General features: G+C 46.2%; 1 protein-coding gene across 5 annotated transcripts in view; it reads right to left on the reverse strand.

The window, feature by feature from the left end:
• LOC109686981 (general transcription factor II-I repeat domain-containing protein 2B-like) overlaps positions 1–23,753 on the reverse strand; it is a 57,863-nt gene that overhangs the window by 33,207 nt on the left and 903 nt on the right. Inside the window, exons 2-3 of one of the 5 annotated variants that reach the window (XM_074075758.1) lie at positions 21,151–21,281; positions 1,888–1,991 (exon numbers count right to left, since the gene is read on the reverse strand). In XM_074075758.1, coding sequence (XP_073931859.1) covers positions 1,888–1,986 — 99 coding nt within the window. In that variant the 5' untranslated portion in view covers positions 1,987–1,991; positions 21,151–21,281. Of the gene's footprint in view, positions 1–1,404; positions 1,992–12,272; positions 12,611–21,150; positions 21,282–23,753 lie in introns of those variants that run through there. The other 4 variants (XM_074075760.1, XM_074075759.1, XM_074075761.1 and 1 more) reach the window with 4 other exon arrangements.

The following is a 23,753-nucleotide window of genomic DNA, read 5'->3' on the forward strand; positions in this document are numbered from 1 at the left end:
CACTGCCTCCTGAGTAGCTAGGATTACAGGCATGAGCCACTGGTGCCCAGCTGAGTCTCTGTTCTGGTCACTTTTCCCTCACTCTGCTCCAGTATTAATGGACCTGTTGATGTTCCTTGAAAATACCTAAATCTGTTTGCACCCCTGGGCTTTTGCACAAGCTTTTCTCACTACTTTGAACACTGCCCCCAAATGGCATGGCTGTTTTTCTCACTTCATCTCGGTCTTTGCATAAAAGGCAAGTGCTTGGATAATTCCTTCCGATGCCTATCCTACCCAGCCACTCCCTCCCCTAACCATCTGTTTCCTCTTTATATTATTTATACTGATACAAATGCATACACATAGAATTTGTTAATTGCCTAATTGTCTACCTAGACTGTAAGATCTGAGACTGGGACCATATCTGTCCTCTCAATTTTGTAGCCCCCATGTCTGGAAGAGTCCTGGAGGCAGGTGACCCTTTGTGAATGTCCCTCTTCCATGCCCTGGGGTCAGATATTTCTGGTTCTCTTTAAATAGATTCTAAAGTTTTATTTAAATTTTTTACAAGTATTTTGTATTTTTGATTGTACTAGTTTGAACTCAGGAACTTATGCTTGCTAGGCAGACATGTTACTACTTGAGCCACACCCCTAGGACTTTTATTTTTATTTTGTTTTTGAGATAGGGTCTTGCTAACTGCCAAGGCTGGCCTCAAACTTGCGATCCTCCTGCTGCTGCCTCCAGGGTAGCTGGGATTACAGGCAAGCATCACCATGCCTAACCTGTGTTTGGTATTTTTGCCAATTGATCCAATAGTATTACTGATAGAAAAAGAAAAATCTATATATTAAAATTTAAATTTTCATTTTTTAATTTTAGCTTTTGGCCTAGATCCAATCTGTGTGGCTGTCCTGTCTCTTCAGTCTCCTTCCATCTGGAGGTATCCTCCCACCTTCCTTTCTCTTTTGTAATGCTAACATTTATTAAAAGTTCATCCCAGGGGTCTATGATGTCCCTCGGTCTGGTTGTCTGAGGCTTCCTCGCTGGATCAAGGTTCTGCACTCTGGGCAGGAGTGACACACGTGTGGTGCACACACGAGGTCCTTTTCAGTGTGTCAGCTCAAGAGGCACCTGTTTTCATTGTCCCACTGCTTCTTGGGTCCCCTGAATCTGATGGCGTCTGTCTGGTCAGCCATGTAAAGTTAATGATCTTCCCTACTTTCTTTTTTCTGAGACAGGATCTCACTGTGTAGTCCAGGCTGGCCTAGAACTCTCTATTCTCCTCCCTTAGCCTCCCCTGAGTACTGGTATTACAGGCATGCACCACCACACTGGCTCCAATTCCCCATTTTAATCAATCAGTGTCTTCTGCTCAGACACCTGGAGGTTATGCACACTTCTTACCCAATCTTCACTCACCAGAGAGTTCACATATCAGATGTAAAGAGATGCGTATGAATAGCATATTGGTTTACCTCTGATTTCAGACAAAAAATAATTCTCAAACAAGGTAACAGAAGTACTGTCATTAAATATCCAATCTGGAAAGTTTAATATATATATGTAGTTACATCCATAATGTAAAAACCAAGAAAATAAGTAATATGACAAACTCATCATCCTATAAAGGACACCCTCTTCCTTTTTGTTTTCTTTCTTTTTTTTGAGACAATGCCTCGCTGTGTAGCCCAGGCTGGCCTCGAACTCTTGATCCTCCTGCTTCAGCCTCCTGAGTGCTGGGATTACAGGGGTCCATCACCACACCTGGCCTGAAGAACAGTCTTAAGCAGAAAGCTGTAAAACTGGATCAAATATCAGAAGTGACCCTGAGATGGTTTGCAAGCCTGCGGTTCCAACAGTGATCCAACTCTGAGCCAGCTGGCAGAAGCGCGGCCCTCTCACCATGGACTCCAGTGCAGACACGAGGAATGTCACCACCATCCTGCTTTCCGAGGACTCCTTGTCTTCAACGGGCAGGGTGGACATCGCTACTTGGGCCATTGTCCCTGCAAGAGAAGCAAGGAGGAGGTGAGTGGACGGATCCCCTGTCCTTCTAACTACACCATGAGAGCTAGGAGGTGATAGATTCAAAACTGAATTTTTTTGTGTGGTGTTGGGGATTAAACTCAGAGCCTTGCACGTGCCAGGCAAGTGCTCACCACTGAGCCACACCCCCAGCCCAAGTGACTCTTAAAGACATCCAGTGTGTTGCTGAAGACCTCGTGACTAAGAATGTTAACTTTCACAGTATACCCCATTAACCTCCCCATGATGCAGATTTGAGCATTATGCTAGAGAGGTGCAGCCCGTTTCCCAGTGAAGGAAAGACTGGGCCTTGTTTTGTCTTGATTTTTTGTGTGTGTGCTTACAAAGGAACCCAGGTCCTTGTACATGCTGAGAAAGTGCTCACCACTGGGCTAATGACATTTTGTCAGATTTCAGCACACATGTGCCAGATGCCATGTTCTGTTTCACTTACAAATAAAAGGGAGGTAAGTAGAAAGTTGAGCGTGGAGGTTCATGCCTGTAATTCCAGCTCCTTGGGAGGCAGAGGGAGGGAGGAAGATCTCCATTTCAATGCTAGCCTGGGGAAAAATTAGTCACTTAAGCCATTCCTCCAGCCCTTTTGTTTGTATTTTGTCTTTGAGATAGGGTCTTGTCTAGCATAATCTAGGCCCTGAGTTCAACCCTCTCACTGCATTTAAAGAAAAAAAGGGGGAAAACAAAGCCACCCCCACACACACCTCATCCTGAGCATCTGGTTCAGCTCCTGGCCCACTGACCGTGGTGTGGCCAGGTGATTCATATGGGCCATGAGGCCAGGGAAATATCACTGCCAGCTACAGACCTGCCAGGGTCCCCCACGAAAATTCTAACAATGCAAGTCTCCACCCACATTCTCTTAATATACCTGGGCCAGGGAGAACAGTGCTGAGCTGCTAGGATGCCAATTTTTTTATTAAAAATGTTTACAAATCGATTTTCCTACCCTGGGGATGGTGGTGTACACCTGTAATCCCAACAGTCAGGAGGCAGAGGCCGGAGGATCTCAAGATCAAGGCCAGCCTGAACTACACAGTGACACCCTGTTTCAAAATGAACAAGTAAAACAAACACCTAACATCTATCTCCTCTCCCTAATATGGAATAGTATGTGAAGGACCTGGACTTAATTAATTTGTATATAACAGCCTGGTTATTAACAGGCTTTTTTTGGTGGGCCTGGGATTTGAACTCAGGGCTTCATGCTTTGCAAAGCAGGCACTCTATCACTTGAGCCATCCCTCCAGTCCATTTTGCCCTGGTTCTTTTGTAGATGGGAGTCTCGAGAACTATTTGCCTGTGCTGGCCTCAAACCATGATCCTCCTGATCTCAGCCTCCCAAGTAGGTGGGATTATAGGCACGGGCCACAGTGCCTGGATAGTTTGTTCTTTTCATTAGTGAGAGTTGTGTTTTAGGGGTGTAACAGGCTTTGTTTATCCATTCAACAATAAAAAGCACTTGAGTTCTTTCTGGTTTTTGGCAATTAGATCTAAAGCCACAACAAGCAACTCTTCCCCGTACAAGCTTTTGTGTCAACACAGGTTTTTGTTTCTCTTGGGGAAATACCTGAATGGGTGCTACGGCTCTGGTGTGGACTGTCTCCTGAGGTCCACTGTAATCACAGGCTCGGTCCCAGGTGGTGCTGGGGCATGTGGGAGGCTGGGCCTACTGGGAGGTCCGTAGTCACTGGGGTGTGAGTTAATTCATGTGACTCCTCAGTGGTCCTCTTGAGTCCTTGAGAAGGCTGCTATGAAAGGGTCAGCCTGTCCTCACCTGTCCCCTTCTCTCTGCTGTTTGAGATGTGCTGTGTACTCCAACATGCCCTCTGCCATGATGTGCCACCCTCCCCAGAAGCCATCCTAATGAGGTTGCCTGACCTTGAACTCAGAACCTCCAAAACTGTGAGCCAAATCACCTTCCTGTGTACGTAGCCTGTGTGAGGTATTTTATTACAGTGATGAGAAGATGATCAATACAGCGGGCCACAGGTTAAGTGTGGTCTTAGCTTTTGTAAGAAAGTGTGAGTGGGAGCTGGGAGCTAGTGGCTCATGTCTGTAATCCCAGCTACTCAAGAGGCAGAGATCACAAGGAATGTGGTCGGAAGCCAGCCCTGGGCAAATAGTTCATGAGACCGTATCTCAAAAAACAAAACAAAACAAAAAAACCACAAAAAAGGGCTGGTGGAGTGGCTCGAGTGGTAGAGCACCTGCCTAGCAAGCCTGCGGCCCTGAGTTTAAATCCTAGTACTGCCAAAAAAAAAGAAAGTGTGAGTGGAGACTTGGAGGTACTGCTGCTAAGCTCACTGACTGGTCACTTAGGGCCTGAGCAGTCTGCTGGGCGCAAAGTGCAGGATCGAGCTGTCACCTCTGCCTCCGTTTTGGATTCTTCACTTTGAGTCAGATCCTCACTCAGTTCTGTGGGGAGGCAAGTCAGCCGCGTGGAGGTTCGCGTGGAGTGTTCGTGTAAACCTGGGATCCTCCCCCTTCATGAGGAAGACACCAAGTAAGAGTATCCAAGATGTTTCCCTGCCACTTTCAAAGAGGTCCTGTTCCACACCCCTGGGAAGGTGCCTGAAAGTCTTGTCACAGCCCTAAACTTGTCAACAGCTAGCCTGGCAGGAAGGTGGCTCCCCCACAGGGAGTAATCACCCATGACAGGACCTGAGTCCTCCCAGCAGGGACAGTCATCTCATAGGAACAGGATCGTCCTGTTAAGTGATAAAGGCTTTTCCAGAGCCACCTCGCAGGACCAGAACTGAGGTAACAATCGATCGGCCAGGATGGCTTCATCCTGCACGCTTCTCACCCTCTGCCCCAATTCCGCCTCTGCTTGAACTGAAAGCTCATGTGACACCAGAGATGGGGCCGAAGACGCTGGTCCCCTGTCCTCCCCACAGACATGCGGTCAGTAAATTCCCTTCCTGTTCTCACCCTCCTTCCCTCCTCTTCCTTCTTTCTCTCCCTCCCTCCCTTCCCTCCTTCCTCCCTCCCTCTCCTCCCTTTCTTCCTTCCTGTCTCTCTCCCTCTTCTTTCTTTGCTTTCCTCTCCCTCTCTGTCTCCCTCCCTCCCTCCCTCCCTCCCTCCATCCTTCCTTTTATTCCCTCCTTCCCTTTTTCTTTTGTGGTGCTAAGGTGGAACCCAAGTTCTCTAGCACTGAGCTACCTCCGTGGTTTTTGTTCTGTTTTGTTTGAGACAGGGTCTCTTTATCTCCTGCCTCAGCTTCTCAGTGCTGGGAGTGCTGCTGAGATTACAGCTGTGAACCACCACATCTGGTTCACCACTATTTTCCTTGTTTTTGGTGGCACTGGAGTTTGAACTCAGGGCCTCATTCTTGCTGGGCAGGTGCTCTATCACTAGAGCCTCTCCACCAGCCTTTTCCTGCTTTTAGGTTACTTTTCAGATAGGGTCTTGCTTTTGGTTCAGGACCAGCCAGGATGGTAAGCCTCCTACCTCTGCCTCCCCCAAAGCTGGGATTAGATTTGAACCACCACACCTACCTTGTTTATTGAGACAGGCTTTCACTAACATTTTGCCTCAACTGGCCTCCAACCTTGATCCTCCTAATCTCTGCCTCCCAAGTAGCTAGGATTATAGGTATGCACCACCACATCCAGTTTGTGTGCTGTCTTTGGGGAAAGTGGCCAGGCCTCATTTGATGAGACCCCTTCGCCCCCAAGTTGAGCCTCTGGCCTGGGACTCTAGTAACAGGTGAAAACCTGTTTTCTAAAGTAACTGTACCATTCTGTGTCCTTCCCACGGCCACTGTGCCGTTGCTAACCCATAGCACTGTCAGCTTTTAGGAACATATAAGCCCCTCATAGGTGTGTGGTGGTATCACTTGGTGGGTTTTGAGTCAGGGTTTCACTGTATAGCCCAGGATGGCCTCAAACTCGTGATGCTCCAGAGTGATGGGATTACAGGCGTGCACCACTGTGCCCTGCTCACTTTGTGGTTTTAATCTGTACTTTCCTAACAACTACTAATGCAGGCATCTTAACAAGCATTTATTTGCCATCCATAGATCTTCTTTGGTGGCATATCTGTTCAAACCTTTTGGCCACTTTTAAACTGGGGTATTTGGGATTTTGGTTTTTTTTTTTTTTTTTTTTTTTTTTGCAGTACTGGGGTTTGAGCTCAGAGACTACACCTTGAGCCACTCCACCAGCCCTTTTTTGTGATGGCTATTTTTGAGATAGGGTCTTGTGAACTATTTGCCCAAGCTGGCCTTGAACTGCAGTCATCCTTATCTTTATCTCCTGAGTAACTGGGATTACAGGCTACCGGTGCCCGTCTGCTTATTTTTATTATAAGGCTTATATGTTTCTTTACATATTCTGGATACAAGTCCTTCTAAAATTCATTTGGAAACACAACCCCCAAATAGCCAAAGCAATGCTGAGCAAAAAGAGCAACACCTGACTTCAAACTACACTATAGAGCCAATGTAACAAACCAGCATGGCAGTAGCACGAAAACAGACATGTAGACCAATGGATTAGAATAGAAGATCCAGAAATAAATCCACACAGCTACATCCACCTGATTCTAAACAAAGGTGGCAAAAACACACTGGAGAAAAGCCAACCTCTTCAACAACTGGTACGAGGAAAACTGGCTGTCCACATGCAGAAGACTGTGTGCAGGTGAGACTATCTTCCTCCTGAACAACAACAACAACAAAATCAATTCAAGGACCAGGAGTGTGATTCAAGTGGTAAAGCGCCTGCCTAGCAAGCCTGAAGCCCAGTTCAAACCCCAGTGCCGCAAAAACAGCACCAAAAAGAGAAAGGTTTACCTCTGGGAGTGAGTGTGCTTGCTTACACAAGCTGTTGGCGAATGCAACGTTTCCTTTAGCAGACACAAAATTACAAAGACGCCAGGGTGCTGGTGGCTCCACACCTATAATCCCAGCTACTTGAGAGGCTGAGATCAGGAGGATCGAGGTTCAAGACCAGCCAGGCAAATAGTTCACGAGACCCTTAGTGACAAAATAACCAGAGCAAAATGGACTGGATGAGCAGCTCAAGTAGTAGAGCGTCTGCTTTGCAAGCAAGGCGCTGGGTCCAAATCCAAATGCTACCAAAAAAATTCAATTCAAAATGGATCAAAGACCTTAACATAAGACCTGAAACTGAAACCGTGACAGGGAAACACGCGGAAACACTTCAAGATACAAGTGTAAGTGATGACTTTCTGAATAAGGCTCAAACAGCTCAGAAAATGACAGCAAGACTCTACTAGAGGGATTGCATCAAGCTTCTGCGAGGCAAAGAAAACAATCCCCACGCTGCAGACAGAGGGAGAAAAATTTTGGCAGTTCTTTATTTGACAGAGAATTTAATAAGGAGAAAATCTAAAGAACTTCAAAAAGTAAACACTAAAAGAAGCAGTCCAATTAATAAATGGGTAAATGAACTGAACAGACAGTTCTCAAAAGAAGAACAAACGGTCAGTAATAATGAAAATGTGTTCAGGGTCCATAGACATCAGGGAAATGTAGAAACAAAGCCACACCGAGATCCCATCAAACCCCCATAAAAACTGCTATCAGCAATGCTACAGTAAATGCTAAGTGTTTGAAAGGATATGGGGGCCCTTCCACACTGGTGGTGGGGGTGTAAATTAGTGCCGACACTGTAGAAAGCAGTCTGGAGGCTCCTCAGAAAACTAGAGCTGCCATTTGCTCCCTCTCTAGCACTCCCGGGTGCACATCTGAAGGAATGCAAGAAGAGAGACGCCTACACACCCGTGTCCACAACAGCCAAGCCGTGGGGCCTGTCTTGGGCCAGCTATGACTGGGTAAAGAAATTGTGCTGTACATGCCTGATGGAGTATTACACAGCCATAAAGAAGAATGAGATCACTGTTTGCAGGAAAATGGATGGACATGTTAAGCAAAATAAGCCAGAGTCAAAAAGACAGACAGCCCGTGTGTTCTCGTGTGTGGAATCTAGATTTAAAAAAAAAAATAAAGATATGATAGTAGAAGGGGGATTGATTAGGGAAGCAAAAGAGGGCCAGTAGAAGGGAAAAGAATGAGAAAGGATAAGGGGGAGTGAGTATGATCAAAGTACATTATATTTATGTGTATGTGTTTATGTGTATATCTATACACATATACACTTATACATATATACACATACACACATGTACACACACATATATATAAGTATACACATATATGCATAAAAATGTTGTAATGAAATCCATTATGCTGTGCAATTAACACATGCTAGCCAAATTTAAAAAAACAAAACCCTGGAGAAACAAACCTAAAACACCTCTGAAAATGCCACCTAATTTTCTCAGCTACCCTTGAGGAATGATTCCCTAAAGAAAAGCAAACCTTGACAAATCACGCCTGTAATCCCAGCTACCCAGGAGGCAGAGATCAGGAGGATCGTGGCACAAAGCCAGCCTGGGCAAATTGTTCAAGAGACTCTATCTCGAAAAAACCAGACACATATACACACAAAGTGTGAGGGCGCTGGTGGAGTGGCGTATAGGTCCTCAGTTCAAAACCCCAGTCTGCCAAAAAAAAAAAGAAAGAAAAGCAAACCCTAGAGCAGTGTTAGCATTCTGCAGCCTGTGAGTCAAATCCAAACTCCAGCCCAGTTTTGTAAATAAAGTTTTATTGGAACACTTGTTTGCTTACATCTTAGCCAGGCCTTGCTGCTGCACAGACAGGGATGCATGCATGTGACAGGACGGCATGCCACTGTGAGCTGAAGTTCTCCTAACAAGTCACATCAGATATCCAGGAATTGAGAGACTATCTGACTTCTGCTGACTGCAGCATGGTGGCTGTGGAGAAGGCTGCAGATCAAGAAACCTAATGTTATGTAACTTTTTTTGTTTTGATGGGACTGGGATTTGAACTCAGGGCTTTGCACTTGGCAAAGCAGGTGCTCTGCCACTTGGGCCATACCTCCAGTCCATTTTGCTCTGGTTGTTTTGGAGATGGAGGTCTCTCTATTTGCCTGGGCTGGCCTCCAACCTCCCCATCTCAACCTCCCAAGTGGCTAGGATTACAGGCACTGCCCAAATGTTATCTCGTGCATCTTTAGTGGCTTTTAATAGCCAGTTACCATCCACCTCTGTATCTGATCCAGCATTTTGTGACTACCAGATAAACCTCTTGGAATGTGTGTAAGCCTGACAGACCTCTCCCTGGTCTGTACCAACTCAGAAGCCAGGAATGACAATATCCAGACTGTAAACGACACCTTTGCCTTGTTCAGATGGCATCTGGGACTGGGGTGTGGCTCCATGGTGGAGCACTGGCCTAGCCGGCTCAAGGCCTGGAGTTCCATCCCCAGCACTGGAAGGGGAAAACACCCAAACAACCCAACCCTAAATCCCACGGAAGCGATTTCCCCGCTTGTTTATAATCTGCCTGTTTGGTGATTCTGCCTCTCTCCCTCTGTACCTACAAAAGCTTACATCACCTCTCTATTGTACTTTTTAGTGGTAGGTACTAAATAAGGTTTGAACTCCGGGCTTCCTGCTTGCCAGGCAGGTGCTTTACCATTCAATAATGCCTCAAGCCCTTTTTGCTTTGTTATTTTGGAGCTAGGCTCTTGATTTTGTGGACCATGACCCTCCTATTTTTATGCTTCCTGCTATAGCTGGGATGACAGGCATGTACCACCGTGCCCAGCTTTTTTTCATTAAGATGAGGTCTCACTAACTGTTTTGCTTGGGCTGGCCTGGAACTGTGGTCCTCCTGATCTCAGCTTCCATGTAGCTGGGATGACAGGCACTCACCATCATGCCCAGCTTTTGAACTCTTTGCATAGGTTGGTCTTCAACCTCAATCCTCCTGATCACCACCTCCCAGGTAACCAGGATTATAGGTGTGAGCCACCACCCCGGCTTTATGTTACATCTATTAGGAAAGAATCACATGGTTCTGGGAACGTGCCAGTCATATTTGGTTCAGAATAAACTATTCTCTTATTCTAGAGTTATTCCATTATGTTGGTATCCACAAAGTGAAAAAATATTATTCAAACAAGGACAGATAGAAACCCTGATGTCAGGTGTTGATCCATTGCTTATGTCTTTTCACCATTTGAAATGTCACCCACTCCATTTATTAAGCCTCTGAAATCTTGAAACAGAAGCCTGGCTTATTTTTGAAACTTGTCCATTTTCCTTTCCAAAGGTAAAATTTTCACGTCCCTGAGAGCCTGATTTTAACAAACACGTTCCAGGGGTGTCACCTTGGCTGGCTCAGCTCAGGTGTACAGTAAATAAAAACTACAAAGTCACAGCAGTCAACAAAAATGTACCGAGCAAGCCGGATGCTGGTGTCTCACGCCTGTAATCCCAGCTACTCAGGAGGTCATGGTTCAAAGCCAACCTTGGGCAAAACAGTTCGTGAGGCCCTATCTCAAAAAAAAAAAAAAAAAAAAAAAAATCATACAAAAGGACTGGTGGAGTGGCTTAAGGTGTAGGCCCTGAGTTCAAACACCAGTACCAAAAAAAAAAAAAAAGTCCACACAGAAACAAAGTACCCAAATGAACACAGCAGCATTATTCATGACAGCCAAAAGATGAAAACAACGCAATTATCCATCACTTGTTGGAAAATCAAAAGAGAGAGAGAGAGAGAGAGAGAGAAATGTGTGTGTTACTTTACTGCAGGCACTACCACTTAAGCCATACCTCCCTCCCTTTTTTCCTCCGGTTATTTGGGGTCTTTTTGCCCAGGCCAGCCTGGACTATGATCCTCCTGGGGCTAAAATTAGGAAAGTTCGGCACTCAGAAAAATTTTGCACGTCAGATTGACCACGCTGTGGCTCAGGGACCGCCCTCACCAGGCAGGGAATCACCTGGTTCCTCCCTTCCCATGGGTTAGTGTAAAAGCACCGCAGAAGAGAGGCACCTCTCTCCGCCTCCAGCTTCCACCTGTACCCACCATGTTCCCTTTTGTGTTTCCCTTCCCGAACTTTCAATAAACTCCATTTACACCCACGTGTCCTGCCATTGATTCTTCCTGGTGGGACACAAAGAATTTGGAAGTCTTTTGATCACAGACTGCATCCCACCAGCAACACTCCTATTTTATGTTTCCCACTGTAGCTGGGATTACAGGCATGGCCCCCATACCCAGCTATTGGTTGAGATGGTGGTATCTCCTGAACTCTTTTTTTACCCAGGGTGGCCTTGAACCACGATCTTCCCTATCTCAGCTCCCAGAGGGTTCAAATATACCAGAGCCCGGTTCAAATATAAAATATTAATACCATGACTGCGGCGACAGCAGGGAATGAAAGAAGCCAGGTACCAAAGCCTCCTAGGGATGATTCCATCCACACGCAACGTTCAGAGCCAGGAAGTAAGTCCACGGGTCATAGACCCGTGGTCAGTCCTGGAGGGAACGGCTCCAGTGGTGGAGCCCTGCCTGGCAAGCGCGGGGTCCTGAATTCAAATGCTAGTACCGCCAAAGTGGTGACCAGAGGCTGGGCAGGGAAGGGGTAGGAAACGGGAAACCACAGCTTCTCGGGTCTCGAAAACGACCTGGAATGGTAACAGCAGGAAGCACATTCACAAACCCACTGAACCTTGAATTACACAGTTTTAAAAGGTGAGTTAAACGATTTATCTCAATAAAGCCATTAATACCAAAGCTTGGATTTGAGAGCTGACACGCAGCCTTGCGAGCCTTTTTCCTCCCGGGAACTCTAAACCAGAATTGTGACAAATGCATTCCTGAGCCTTTTTCTCCGCATCTAGACTCGCTTTGCGCCAACCACCAAGGTCTCTAGGTCCACATCACAGACAAAATCAACCTCCTTGGGGGCACCAGCAACGCGTGACGCAGGGGGCGGGGCCAGAGCGTCGTAACCGAGCAACAGAGGCGGCCCCGCCCCCTCATTTAACCAACCAAACGCTTCCATATGCAGCGCGAGAACCTCACGTACGTCAAATTGCGCCTGACCTCACGCGCACCGAGGCCAGAGAGCCCACCCTCTCTGCCTTCGTCCAGCCAATCAGAAAAGAGACGGACGCGCGCCCCGTGCGTGCAGCCGTTTCCCCGCGGTGGGGCTTCCCCGCCCCACCCCCACTCCCGTCCGCCCGCGGAAAGGGGGTTCCGGGGGCGCCGGTCATCTGAAGGCCACGTCCCCGCCGTGCAGCCGAGCAGGCAGGCGGGCATCCCCTCCGTGGACCTCCGGGAATGGCGGGGAGGGTTCTGAGAAATGCACCCGCTCCTAATGGCGGCGGGGGTGGATACGCACCTGAGGGCCGCCGGGCTAGCTGGGGGAGGGGTCCTTGGCCTGGCCGCGGGGGCAGTGGCGGGAGCGTGGCGCGGGGACGAGCACGACGCAGGCTGGGCGCCGCCTCCCCTTCCTTTCTTTCCCTTTTCCCTCTTATTTTTTTTCCTGGTTGGGTTGGCTTCCTGGAAGGCGGCCTGTCCTCGAGTGTCCGCAGCGCCCCAAGTGGGCGGCGCCGCTTCCGGTGCTCGGGATCCCGCTGGCGGCAGTGCTGCGAGCATCGGGCCGCGTCCCCGGGTCCCCACGCGCTGGACCCGCGCCAGCTCCCGATGCGTGGCCGGCACGTGTCACCCCAGACGCCGCCCCCAGACGCGGACGTCGGTTCTGCCTGTCCCTTAATAATTGCATGATTGAAACTGTTAGAGCACCACTCGAGTGACTGGTGGTGAATCGGCCCTAAAGCCATCAAGTTATTAAAAAAAAAAAAATTGCAACAGCGCGTCTTGACCTTTGGATGGGGCCAGTGGCATCACCAGGTGTGTGACGGTGGCGGCGCTCAGAGCAAATAGTCCACCATTGCGATCATGCTATACCGAATGATTAAATCAGACGGCCGCTGGTGCTCGCGCCTGTAATCCCAGCTACTCAGGAGACAGAGATTAGGAGGATTGTTGAGGTTCAAAGCCAGGCCCTGGGGAAATCATGAGACCCTATGTTGAAAATACCTAACACAAAAAAGGGTTGGCAGAATGTCTCAGGTGGTAGAGTGCATGTCTAGCAAGCGTGAAGCTCTGAGTTCAAGCCCCAGTACCGAGGAAAAGAAAAGAAAGAATGGCAGAGCATCACTTTATCCTCTGCTTGTTAACTCAGATTGGCTGCTCCGTGCAGGTCTGTGAACTCCTGGGAAATCACCTCCAGAGTTGATTTTGGGTTTCCCAAAAAATTTCAGCGAGTAGGCATATTCACCAGTATGAAATTCAGAAACAAGGAAAATTGATTACTTTGTTGCCAAATATATATATACGTATATATATATATATATATATATATATACACACACACACATAAAATTCTCACATTTGTCATCTAAAGCTGGACAAAATTTTCTTTTAACTTTTTTTTTTTTCTTGCCATGCTGGGGATCAAACCCAGGACCTCTACTGCTAAGCCATACTCCAGCTCTACAATTTTCTAATCTCAAAAATTTACACAAAAGAGTTTCAATGTTTTGAACCCCTTTTTTAAAAAAGTTTTGATTGGTCCCCCAAAACCCAACTGATTGCTGTCAGGAAGAGTTGTATAGACCTACAATCTCTTTCTGTCCTCTCCTCCTTTGAGCCTATTCCAGTGATTCCCCACCTTTCCACTAAAACTTTTTTTCAAGATCACAAGTGATCACTCCATTGCTAAATCCTGTGGTCGTTCCTTCAGAGTCTGAGTTCCTTGATCTGTCTCCATTTGACATAACCGATCCCTCTTTCCTCTTTGAAATATTTCTGCGCTTCTAAAAGACCACACTTGGCTGTTGCTCTGCCTATTTCTCTGGCTTATCCTGTAGGAGGTGCCTAAAATGGCTTTTGCTGAAAAGCAGTGACTCCATGAATTAACTGAAAGCAGAAAAGCCTGACATCTCTGTCTCCATTTTGCACCTGTTGTCCTTTGCTCTGAGCCATTCTCCTGCAGCCACCTTGGAATCAAGGAAGGACAGGAATGATCGATAATATCTTTATGTCAAGGGGCTAAAAACTTCCCCTAAGGGGCAGTAAGGCCTTGCAGAACAGACTACCCGGCTGAATGAGGACAATGACCTATAATGACGAGGCTGTACCCTGGAGCAGGAGCAATCATCTCATAGGGACCTGATGGCTCCCCTGAAGTGATGTCAGTGATAACATCACATCTCCAGAACACCTGGACTGAGACCGTAGTCAACCAGACCACACCTGTAACTGGGCTGTTTATGCAGACCTTTGTCACCTGTCCCCACTTCTTAAACCTATAGCTCATGTCTGTACCCTGAAGATGGCTGAAGATGGGCTGAGTGTAACCCTGCCTCTTCCCATGGATGTCCCGAGCCGTGTCATAAACCTCCTTTCCCTGCCTCCACCAGGCCTCTATTTGGTGTTTAGGGACTGTTGACTAGACCAGGCATGTGGAATCTCAGGAATTTGGGCCTTGGGTCCAAAACTCCAGTTTCAAGTTCACACACTTGTTGGTCCTTCTTTTTCCCACCCTTTTCGTAGTATAGCACCAGGGTTCAGTGTTGGATCTCTTTACTCTGCCCTCTTTCCTTGGGTGACCTCATCTGGTGTCAGGCTTTTAAAGTCCATTTATGTGCTGGCAGAATGGTTCAAGAGGTAGAGTGCCTAACTAGCAAGCGTAAGACCCTGAGTTCAAACCCCAGTGCTGCAAAACAAAAATGATATGATCATGAGTTTGAAATGCGTCTCCAGTCTAGATCGCGCCCCCAAACTTCAGAGCTATACACTTGGGAAAAAAAACATGCCAAAAAGACCTGGGTCATGCCGTCCTCCTGTAGTTTTTCTTGCCTCCCTGAAACCAAACTCCTGGTTCCTCAGGCCCAGAGCCTTGGCCATCTGGTCTCCCTCCTCCTCTGCCCAGTCAGCACTTTTATCCTGGTTCTCCCATTTCCTGATGACCACCACACTGGCCCGAGCCTACATTGTCTCTTGCATTCATCCCCTGAATCTTTCTTTAACCCCCTCAGCCCTCCTTAACACAGTGACCAGCAGCAACCTGGAAAGTGACTCTTTTCACTCTTCTGCCTGAAGCCATCCATCTCAGAGTGAAGGTCCTGACTGAACTGCCAAGGTGAAGTGACAAGAATTGGACTTGCTCTCTGCCTAAAGCAACTAAACCAGCAAACAACCTATGTGGAACAGTAGTTTTTCTGCCCAGTGGATACCAGGGAACGAGAAGCAGTGTACCTGTGAGGTGTAAACAGGTGAGGGAGCCCTGTCATCGCCCACTTTATAGACTTAGATAGTTGTCAGGTCATGGTGCAGCAAGGTGTCTTAGTTTACACTGTTACAGCAAGATTCCTCAGACAAGAAAAAACAAGTTTAATTCTCAGGGTTCTGGATGCTAGGATCAAGGCACCTCCAGGATTGTGTCTTTTGGCTGAATCCCTCAGAATAGAGTAACATCATCCTCACGTGTCAGAAAGGGATGGAATGGCAGAAGAGGGACAAGTTCCTTCCTTCAAAGCCCTTCTGTAAGGGCGCCCTTATTCGCCTGTTTGGGTACGGTATAAAGAAGTTTCTTTTGGCTCATAGTTCTGCTCCAAGGGTGAGGGGCACATCTGCTGCTGGTCTAATTGCTGGCAGAATCCTGAAGTGGTATAGGACATCCCATGGCAAGAGATAGGGAGAATAAATGTGTTGCATGTGTCTCTTCTGTCTGGTCTTGCTCTTTTTTAAAAATATTTTTTGATACTAGGATTTGAACTCAGGGCCTCACACTTCTTGCTAGGCAGGTGCTCTACCACTTGAGTCACACCCTCAGCCCTTTAGCTTTCAGTTTATTTTTCAGATAGGGTCTCATGCTTTTATCTAGACTAGCCTTGGACTGAGATCCACCGCCTGTCTCTGCCTTCCAAATAGCTGGGATCAAAGGCATGGCCCTTCTGTCTTTTTTTTTTTGCAGTATTAGGATTTGAACTCAGGAACTTCACCTTGAACCACTCCACCAGCCCTTTTTAGTGATGGGTTTTTTTTTAAGATAGGATCTCTTAAAACTATTTGCATTGGCTGACTTTGAACTGCGATCCCCCTGATCTCTGCCTCCTGAGTAGGATTACAGGTGTGAGCCACTGGCACCACATGGTGCTCCAGACCCAGCTAAAAAAAAAATCAAAAAACCAAGATCTGAATGCAGCATGGTGTTCTCAAGAACTTCAGTGTATCCCAGAGCAAAGCTCAAGAAGATTTATGGTTGTACAAAAATCTCCAGCTTTGAAAAAGGCAGCCTTTAGAGGGTTTGGCATCTGGTCAAAGGTTCCCAGGCAAATAAGCCATAATGAGAATCATGAATTGCAAATCAATCCAGAACTTGTACAGACAGTACAATTAGGAGAGAAAGACATTAAAACAGTGTCTTCCAAGGGTTCAAAAAGTTAAGCCAGGGTCTGGTGGAATGTTTTAACTGGCAAGAGTACTTGCCTAGCAAGCATGAGGACCTGAGTTCAAATCCTAGTGCCACACAAAAAAAAAGTTAAGCCGGTTTGCTGGTGGCTCATGCCTGTAATCCTACCTACTCAGGAGGCAGAGATCAGGAGGATGGAGTTTTGAAGCCAGCCTGGGCAAATAGTTCATGAGACCCTATCTTGAAAAAACCTGTCACAAAAAAAAGGGCTGGTGGGGTGGCTCAAGGTGTAGGCCCTGAGTTCAAATCCCAGTACCACACAAAAAAAAGTAATGTGGAAAATATTTTTAAAGCCTCAAAGTAAACTTCTAGAGATGAAAAATTAGATGGGGTTAATACCAGGTTAGACATTGCAGAAAAACACGTTAGTGTCCTTGAAGGGACAGTAATAGAGACTACCCAAAATTAAGCACACTGCTACTCAGAGAGAAACTTGGGAGGCAGATTTAGGGAAACTCTCAGTTCAAGGGCAGCCTGTGCAAAAAGTTAGTGAAACCCCATCTCGACCCAAAAAAACTTCATGTGGTGGTCCATGCCTGTCATCACAGCTATGAGGGAGGCATAAACAGGAGGATCACAAAACCTATCTGAAAAATGACCAAAGCTAAAAGGGATGGGGTGTGGAACAAGTGGCAGAGCATCTGCCTAGCAAGTGCAAAGCCCTGAGTTCAAATCCCAGTGCTGCCAATAATAATAATAATTCATTTTTAGGGACCACTGCCCCCAAAAGTTGGCAGATTTTGTTCTCAGAACACAAAGCAGTATTTGTGTTCACTGAGGGCTGAATCCATTCAAGTATATGACTGACACCAGTGACAGTGTCAGAGAATACCACACTTGCCTGTGGAATTGTAACTGTCACTTCTCCTAGTCAGTTTCTCCCAATTAGCTCATAAATTCAATTCAGAAAACCCAGTGGGATTCTTCTGCTACTTGACACAATGATTTCAAAATTTATATGGAAGTAAATGTTGTGAATAGCAAAGTCAATTTCATAAAAAGAGTAGAGCGCAAAGCAGACATTGACTGAATGCGATGAGACTGTGTCAGAGAGTACCTGATGACACCTTGTGTTAGCGCAAGGTTTCCAGTGACTAGCCTGTCTTTATAGAACTTAGCATGTGTCCTAATTGGTTTTTAAGATTTTTTTTTTTGTGGCACTGGGGTTTGAACTCAGAGCCTCACACTTGTTAGACAAGCACTCTATCATCTGAGCCAATGGCCCCAGCCCTTTATGCTCTGGTTATTTTGGAGATAAGGTCTCATGAACTGTTTGTCCAGGCTGGCCTCAAACTGCGATCCTCCCAAGCTCAGCCTCCCAAGTAGCTAGAATTAGAGACGTGAGCCACTGCACTCAGCATTGTATATTGTTCTTGAAGGAGGGTCTCACCTATCTTTGCCTGGGCTGGCCTCAAAGTTGTAATCCTCCTTCTTCCACCTCCTAAATAGATGGGATTAGAGGCATGCACCACCATGCTTGGATCTAAACAGTGTTTCAAATCTTCAGATCACATCTGTACTAGACAGTATATTTTGAGATAATCAGATACATATTTATGAAAATATCAACAAATACACAGCCTGGTCTCAGAAAACTCATAAAAAAACAGCCTAAATATTAAGCCTAAGTATAAAAAAAAGTAGATTAACATTTTACAAATATAAAGTACAACCCTTTGGGTAAATACAGATTTCCTAAAGAAAGCTCTAGTGGATAAGATTAACAAGTGGTTATATGAAAATGAAATTTTATATGACAAAAGACACCACAAATTAAGTGAAAAGGTGAGCGAGCCAGGCTCCAGTGCTCATACCTACTCAAGAGGCAGAGATCAGGGGGATGATAGTTTGAAGCCAGCATGAACAAATAGTTCTCGAGACCCTATCTTGAAAATACACGACACAAAAGAGGGCTGATGGAGTGGCTCAAGTGGTAGAGTGCCTGCCTAGCAAGCATGAGGTCCTGCGTTCAAACCCCAGAATGGCCAAAAAAAAAAAAAAAATCAAAGGCAGTTGATTGCCTGCAGGGAAATGCCATTATAGGGGTGTGTGGGGGTGGAATTTAGCTTGGCTATCATTAGCAGACAATGGGATATAGTTTATATTTTGCTAGGAGACTACCTTTTCCAAAGTAAAATCAGACAACAAAAGGTAAGCACATATAAAATCAGTCTACAAAACCAAGCAGGTTTTGACAGTAAAATATAAAGCACAATTTGTGACCCTGTGTGTACATGCGCACTGGGGATGGAGCCTGGGGCCTCACACACAGCAGGCAAACCATAAATGCATTTCTTAGTTGGTCTAAAATGACCTTTACCCTGTTGAATGTGACTGCTCAGTGAAGGAAAGCCACTAAATTGCTGGGCTGACATTGCCACCCAGCGGCCAGAATTCACACTGCAAAGTTTATCCTTGTGGCACCAAATCTCGGGGGTGTGTGTGTGTGTGTATGTGTTATGGGGTTTTGAACTCATGGCCTTGCACTTGCTAGACGAGTGCTCTGCCATTTACGCCATGCCTCAAATCTTAAACCAAGGCCTCCTTCTTTTGGCTATCTCTTAAAAGGAAAAGGTTTTAGAAATTTGGGGGACCTTTCCCCTCCCTGCTCTTGCAGGGCTATTGATTTTCAAGTTTTGACCAGCAAGGTTTTTTAAATTTATTTTTAATTTTTTTTAAGCTTACAACCCAACCTATTGTCGTTACTGTTTTTGTGAAAGGAAAGACGGTTAAATCTGAAAAAAATTCAGAATGTCTGTCATCTGAAATAGAAGTCCCAGGGGCCAGGAATGTGGTTCAGTGATAGAGGGCTTGCCTAGAATGTGCCAGGCTCTGGGTGCCATCCCTAGCATAAATACATAAATAAACGAATTAATTAATAAGTAAATAAATTAAATAAAAAGGAGGAGAGGATAGTGTGGTGGTCCACATTTATAATTCCAGCTACTCAGGGGGCAGAAGTAGGATGATCAAGGTCAAAGGCTAGCCAGACAAAAGCGTGAGACTGTCTGAAAACAAACAAACAAACAAACAAGCAAAACTAGTCCAGCACTGGTGGCTGTCGTGCATAATCCTAGCTACTTAGAAGGCAGAGATCAGGAGGATCGTGGTTCAAGGCCAGCCCTGGGCAAATAGTTTGGGAGACCCTAGCTCCAAAAATCAATACAAAATAGGGCTGGTGGAGTACTCAAGTGGTAGAGCATCTGCCTAGCAAGTGCAAGGCCCTGAGTTCAAACCCCAGTACTGCCAAAAAACCAAAACAGTCTGGCTTATGAAATACCTTCATTTCATACATATATAAGTAGCTGCATAACAATAATACTGACATAATTCTTAATTCTCCTTTGTTGATATATGTCTTAGCTTATCAATGAAAGCTCAGTCACAGACAAGGTTGTTTTTGCTGTTGCTGGCTTTTGGAGGTGGGGTCTTGCTAGCCCAGGCTATCCTTGAACTCATGACTCTCCTGCCTCAGCCTCCGGAGTGCTGGATTAAAGGCTTGTGTCACTACACTATACACCTGCTCAGCTCAAAGACACAAGCTTGCACACAGATACTCATGAGTTGCTCAGTGAGTAATGTCTCATTAGATGATTTTTTTCATGGGATTTGAACTCAGGGCCTTACGCTCGCTAGGCAGATGCTCTACCTCTTTAGCCACACCCCCAGCCCTAGGTAATTTTCTTGCAAACACCAAAGCATGTACTTACACAACCTAGATAGTACAGCTGACTGCACTCCTAGGCTGTAGGTATACCCTACGGCTCCTGAGCGACAAGCCTGGTGTTCAGATAATACTGTACTGAATGGCACTGAATACTGCAGGCAACGGTGGCGGTGCTGAGATTTGAACTCGGGACCTTGTACTTGTGAATCAGATACTCTACCACTTAAGCCATGCCTCCAGCCCTTCTGAATGTACCTAACAAATTTGTTCACACCAGCCTCACCACAGACATGAGTAATGCAATGTAGCTACAAGAGTGTGAGGCCACTAAAACCTAACAGGACACATGGCCATCAGTGACAGAACCGTCTTCGTGCAGCTCATGTTAACTTGCGAGGCACCAGGAATGACAGAGTAAGGAAGAATTGCTGGATTAAGTTGTCTTCCTTTGGAGAAGCAAACTACCTTCAATCCTTTTTTTAAATTGAAAAAAAATTTTTCTGGTGTTCTGGGGTTTGAACTCAGAGCCTTGTGCTTGCTAGGCAGGTGCTCTACCCCTTGTGCCATGTCCCTACCCTTTTTGCTTCAGGTTGTTTTTCAGGTAGGGTCTTGTGTTTTTGCCCAGGCTGGCCTCAGACTGAGATCTTCCTACCTCTGCCTCTCCCTCCCCAAGTAGCTGGGATTACAGGTGTGAGTGACCAAACCTGGCTTGTTTTTGAGATAGGATCTCACTAACTTTGTGCTTGAGTTGGCCTCAAACCTTGACCCTTCTATTCCTCCTCCTGATTGGCTGACCTTCAATCCTTTTTTATCACTTGGAACTGAGGGGAACCCACTGAGCCAATCAGTGTTCCACACTGAGTTGCAGGGACTGCATCAACTATCAATTCATTCCAGACAGAGCAGCTATGATTGGGCTACGCACTTATCTCTGTTTAAATTGCTCAAGTCTCATTTGCCAAAAATCCAAACGATTTTTTCAGGAGCCAAAGAGGCAAACTGAATAGGGGTAGGACAGAATAGGAGCCCACACCAGATCCTCTGACTTCTGAGGTGGTACCAACGCCTTACCATTCCATCCAGGATGCAGTATGAGGTCTCACTTAAGACTGGTTGGGCCAGACAGGGTGCAAGGGTTAGGATGCAGCTCAGTGGGAGAGCACTTGCCTAGCACGCACAAGGCCCTGGGTTCAAGTCCATATCTGGAAAGAAAAATAAAGGTGTGTGTGAGTTTCCCAGTGTATCTACCTCACTTGTGCACTTCGTAGCATGAAGTAGGGACACACAGAGCTGACCCACTGTGAGGCAGACTTATACCTGGTATCCACAAGCCCTCACTCTAACTGGGGCCCTTGATTATGTTTTAGATCTTTTGTGTTTTGTTTTGTGAGATGGGGTCTCACTGTGTAGCCCAGACTAGCCTTGAACTCTGACTCATCCTGCCTCTGCCTCCTGAGTGCTGGGATTATAGATGTGCACCACCACACCTGACTGGAGTTTTCGATCTTATCGTATCAGCATCTAATCAGACCCTGTGTCCAATAGCTCTTGGGTGATCTGATTCTTATTTCTCCCAATGTCTACTACCTGTGGGGACCAATCACAGCCTCCTTTGGAGAATAATCAGAATAGTTACTGATGTGACCTTGGTGGCCCTGCAGGGTCCTCCCTCAAATGTACCCAGCCTCCTCTTCAATTGCTGGACCCTGATCTAAAACTGGGATCATATTCCAAAAGCTGCATGGGGGGTTGTGATTTTTTCCATTGTTCTAACCAATGTCAGCCTTTGGTTTGCCAGACTTTATTCTGATTTTGCAAGTCAAGGAAGCGCCCTGGCCATCTACCCTTGTGTTACTTCCCTCGACACCATGGTCAGACTGCCAGAGGTCAAACTATTGCTGGTCAGGGAACCATGGTGACCACTCTGCCCTGGCATCCTGTTATGTCACACTCATCTGCCTTCCGATGGCGAAGTTCTAGAATCTCCTGTGCTCTTTGAGAATCAAGTTTCATCACAGTGCTATCCTATTGCTACCTTACTGTAGTCACTCCAAGCTTTTCCCATCAGTGAAGGGTCCTTAGGGCACCCCCCAGCTATGCAGCTGGCAAGTTCTCTGGTCTCATGTATTCAATCCACTCTAACATATGTGTGGAATGAACCAGACAAGGGTTCGATTCCTCGTACGCCAAACAAACAAGCAAAAACCAACATGGCTGAGCTGGGGCTGGGGCTCCATGGTGAGCGCTTATCTAGCATGAATGGGGCTGTGGGTTTGAATCCTAAAGCAGGAAAAAAAAACTCTGCTAATATTTCCACATCCCCAAACATTCTCACTCTTCTTGGCCAGGGAGCTCCAGCATTCTCACCTAATTTACTATAAATTATAATATATAAATTATAATAAACAAGCACCTTACAAAACTAGGCCATCAATGCATTAGCACTGGCTCCTTGTCAGGATGTAAAGTTATAGAGATGCCCTATGTCCACAAACTCTCCTCGTTCACTCTTTCTGCCTTGATGGTCCACACCCTAAAGACACAAGTACCCACATAATCCCCTAGTTCTTGTTGGTTTGTACTTGCTATATTGCCTTCTTGGAAAATTATCAGGAAGATGTAAATGGCTCACTCTCTCACTTCTTCATCACTCTGCTGCAGGGTTACCTTATGTTAGTTTGTGTCCTCCTAGAAGAAGGTTCCAAGAGGGAACTCAACAGCAGGGATTTGTAAGAGAAATGAGAATGGAGCATGAGAAAGATGGGAGGACCATGAGGCCAAGATGCAAGTCTGACCGTAACTGAGGAACAGGAATTAAGGTTGGGCAAAGATATCCTAGACTGTGATGTAGTCTAAGGAAAGCCTGGAAAGGCCACTTGGGAGTCCTTGAGGAGAGGTGACCTTCAGAGGAGTCTATTTCTAGGAATTATGCCTCCTGTCTATGCCAGCCTTGCTGTGTTATTATGGGTGGCCCAAGGGAAGCAGACCTCAAGGAAAACAGAGGATAGACTTCATAGTCTAGCAGACGGGTGATGTGACCCTTGATGAGCTAACCCCCGGAGGCCTTTGGGCAGCACTCTCACAGATACACCTTATGGGTGGGTTTTCTCTGATCACTCTATAAAACAGCCTCATATAATGATAAATGTGCTTCACATGGATGAAGGAGGGCCCCAGTCACTGGCCCAACTCCATTTTGCCTCTCTCTGGCTCCATTTTTGCCTCTTTAACCTTTTCCTTCTGAGTCTGTCCTGCAGTCACCTTGACTTCCAGGAAGGACAGGACTGATGGATAATCTGCTTGTGACAAAAGTTGAAACTGTCCCCACATGACAATGCCTTTCTTTCTTAAAGTGACCAGGCCCTACTTGACCATCTTGAGATAATGAACTGGATTACATCTTTGACCTGGAAAGCTTAATTATACACACCCCTCATCTCCTGCTCCATTTCCTCCTTTAAGTCTAAAGCTCATGCCACTAACCAAGGACAATCTCTGAATCACTGAACCCCTTTTATGTCTTCCAAATGTGGCCACATTTGATTACATCTTTTCTTTATTGTTCTCTGCTTTTTTCAGTTTGTGTGTAGGGATAGGTGACTGAGCTCAGTCCAGCTGAGGCTCTCAGAGGCGGGGCTTTTCCCCCTAAAAACTCTAGTTACATGGATACAAGG

The sequence above is a fragment of the Castor canadensis genome, chromosome 6, assembly GCF_047511655.1.
Source record: "Castor canadensis chromosome 6, mCasCan1.hap1v2, whole genome shotgun sequence".
NCBI lineage: Eukaryota > Metazoa > Chordata > Mammalia > Rodentia > Castoridae > Castor > Castor canadensis.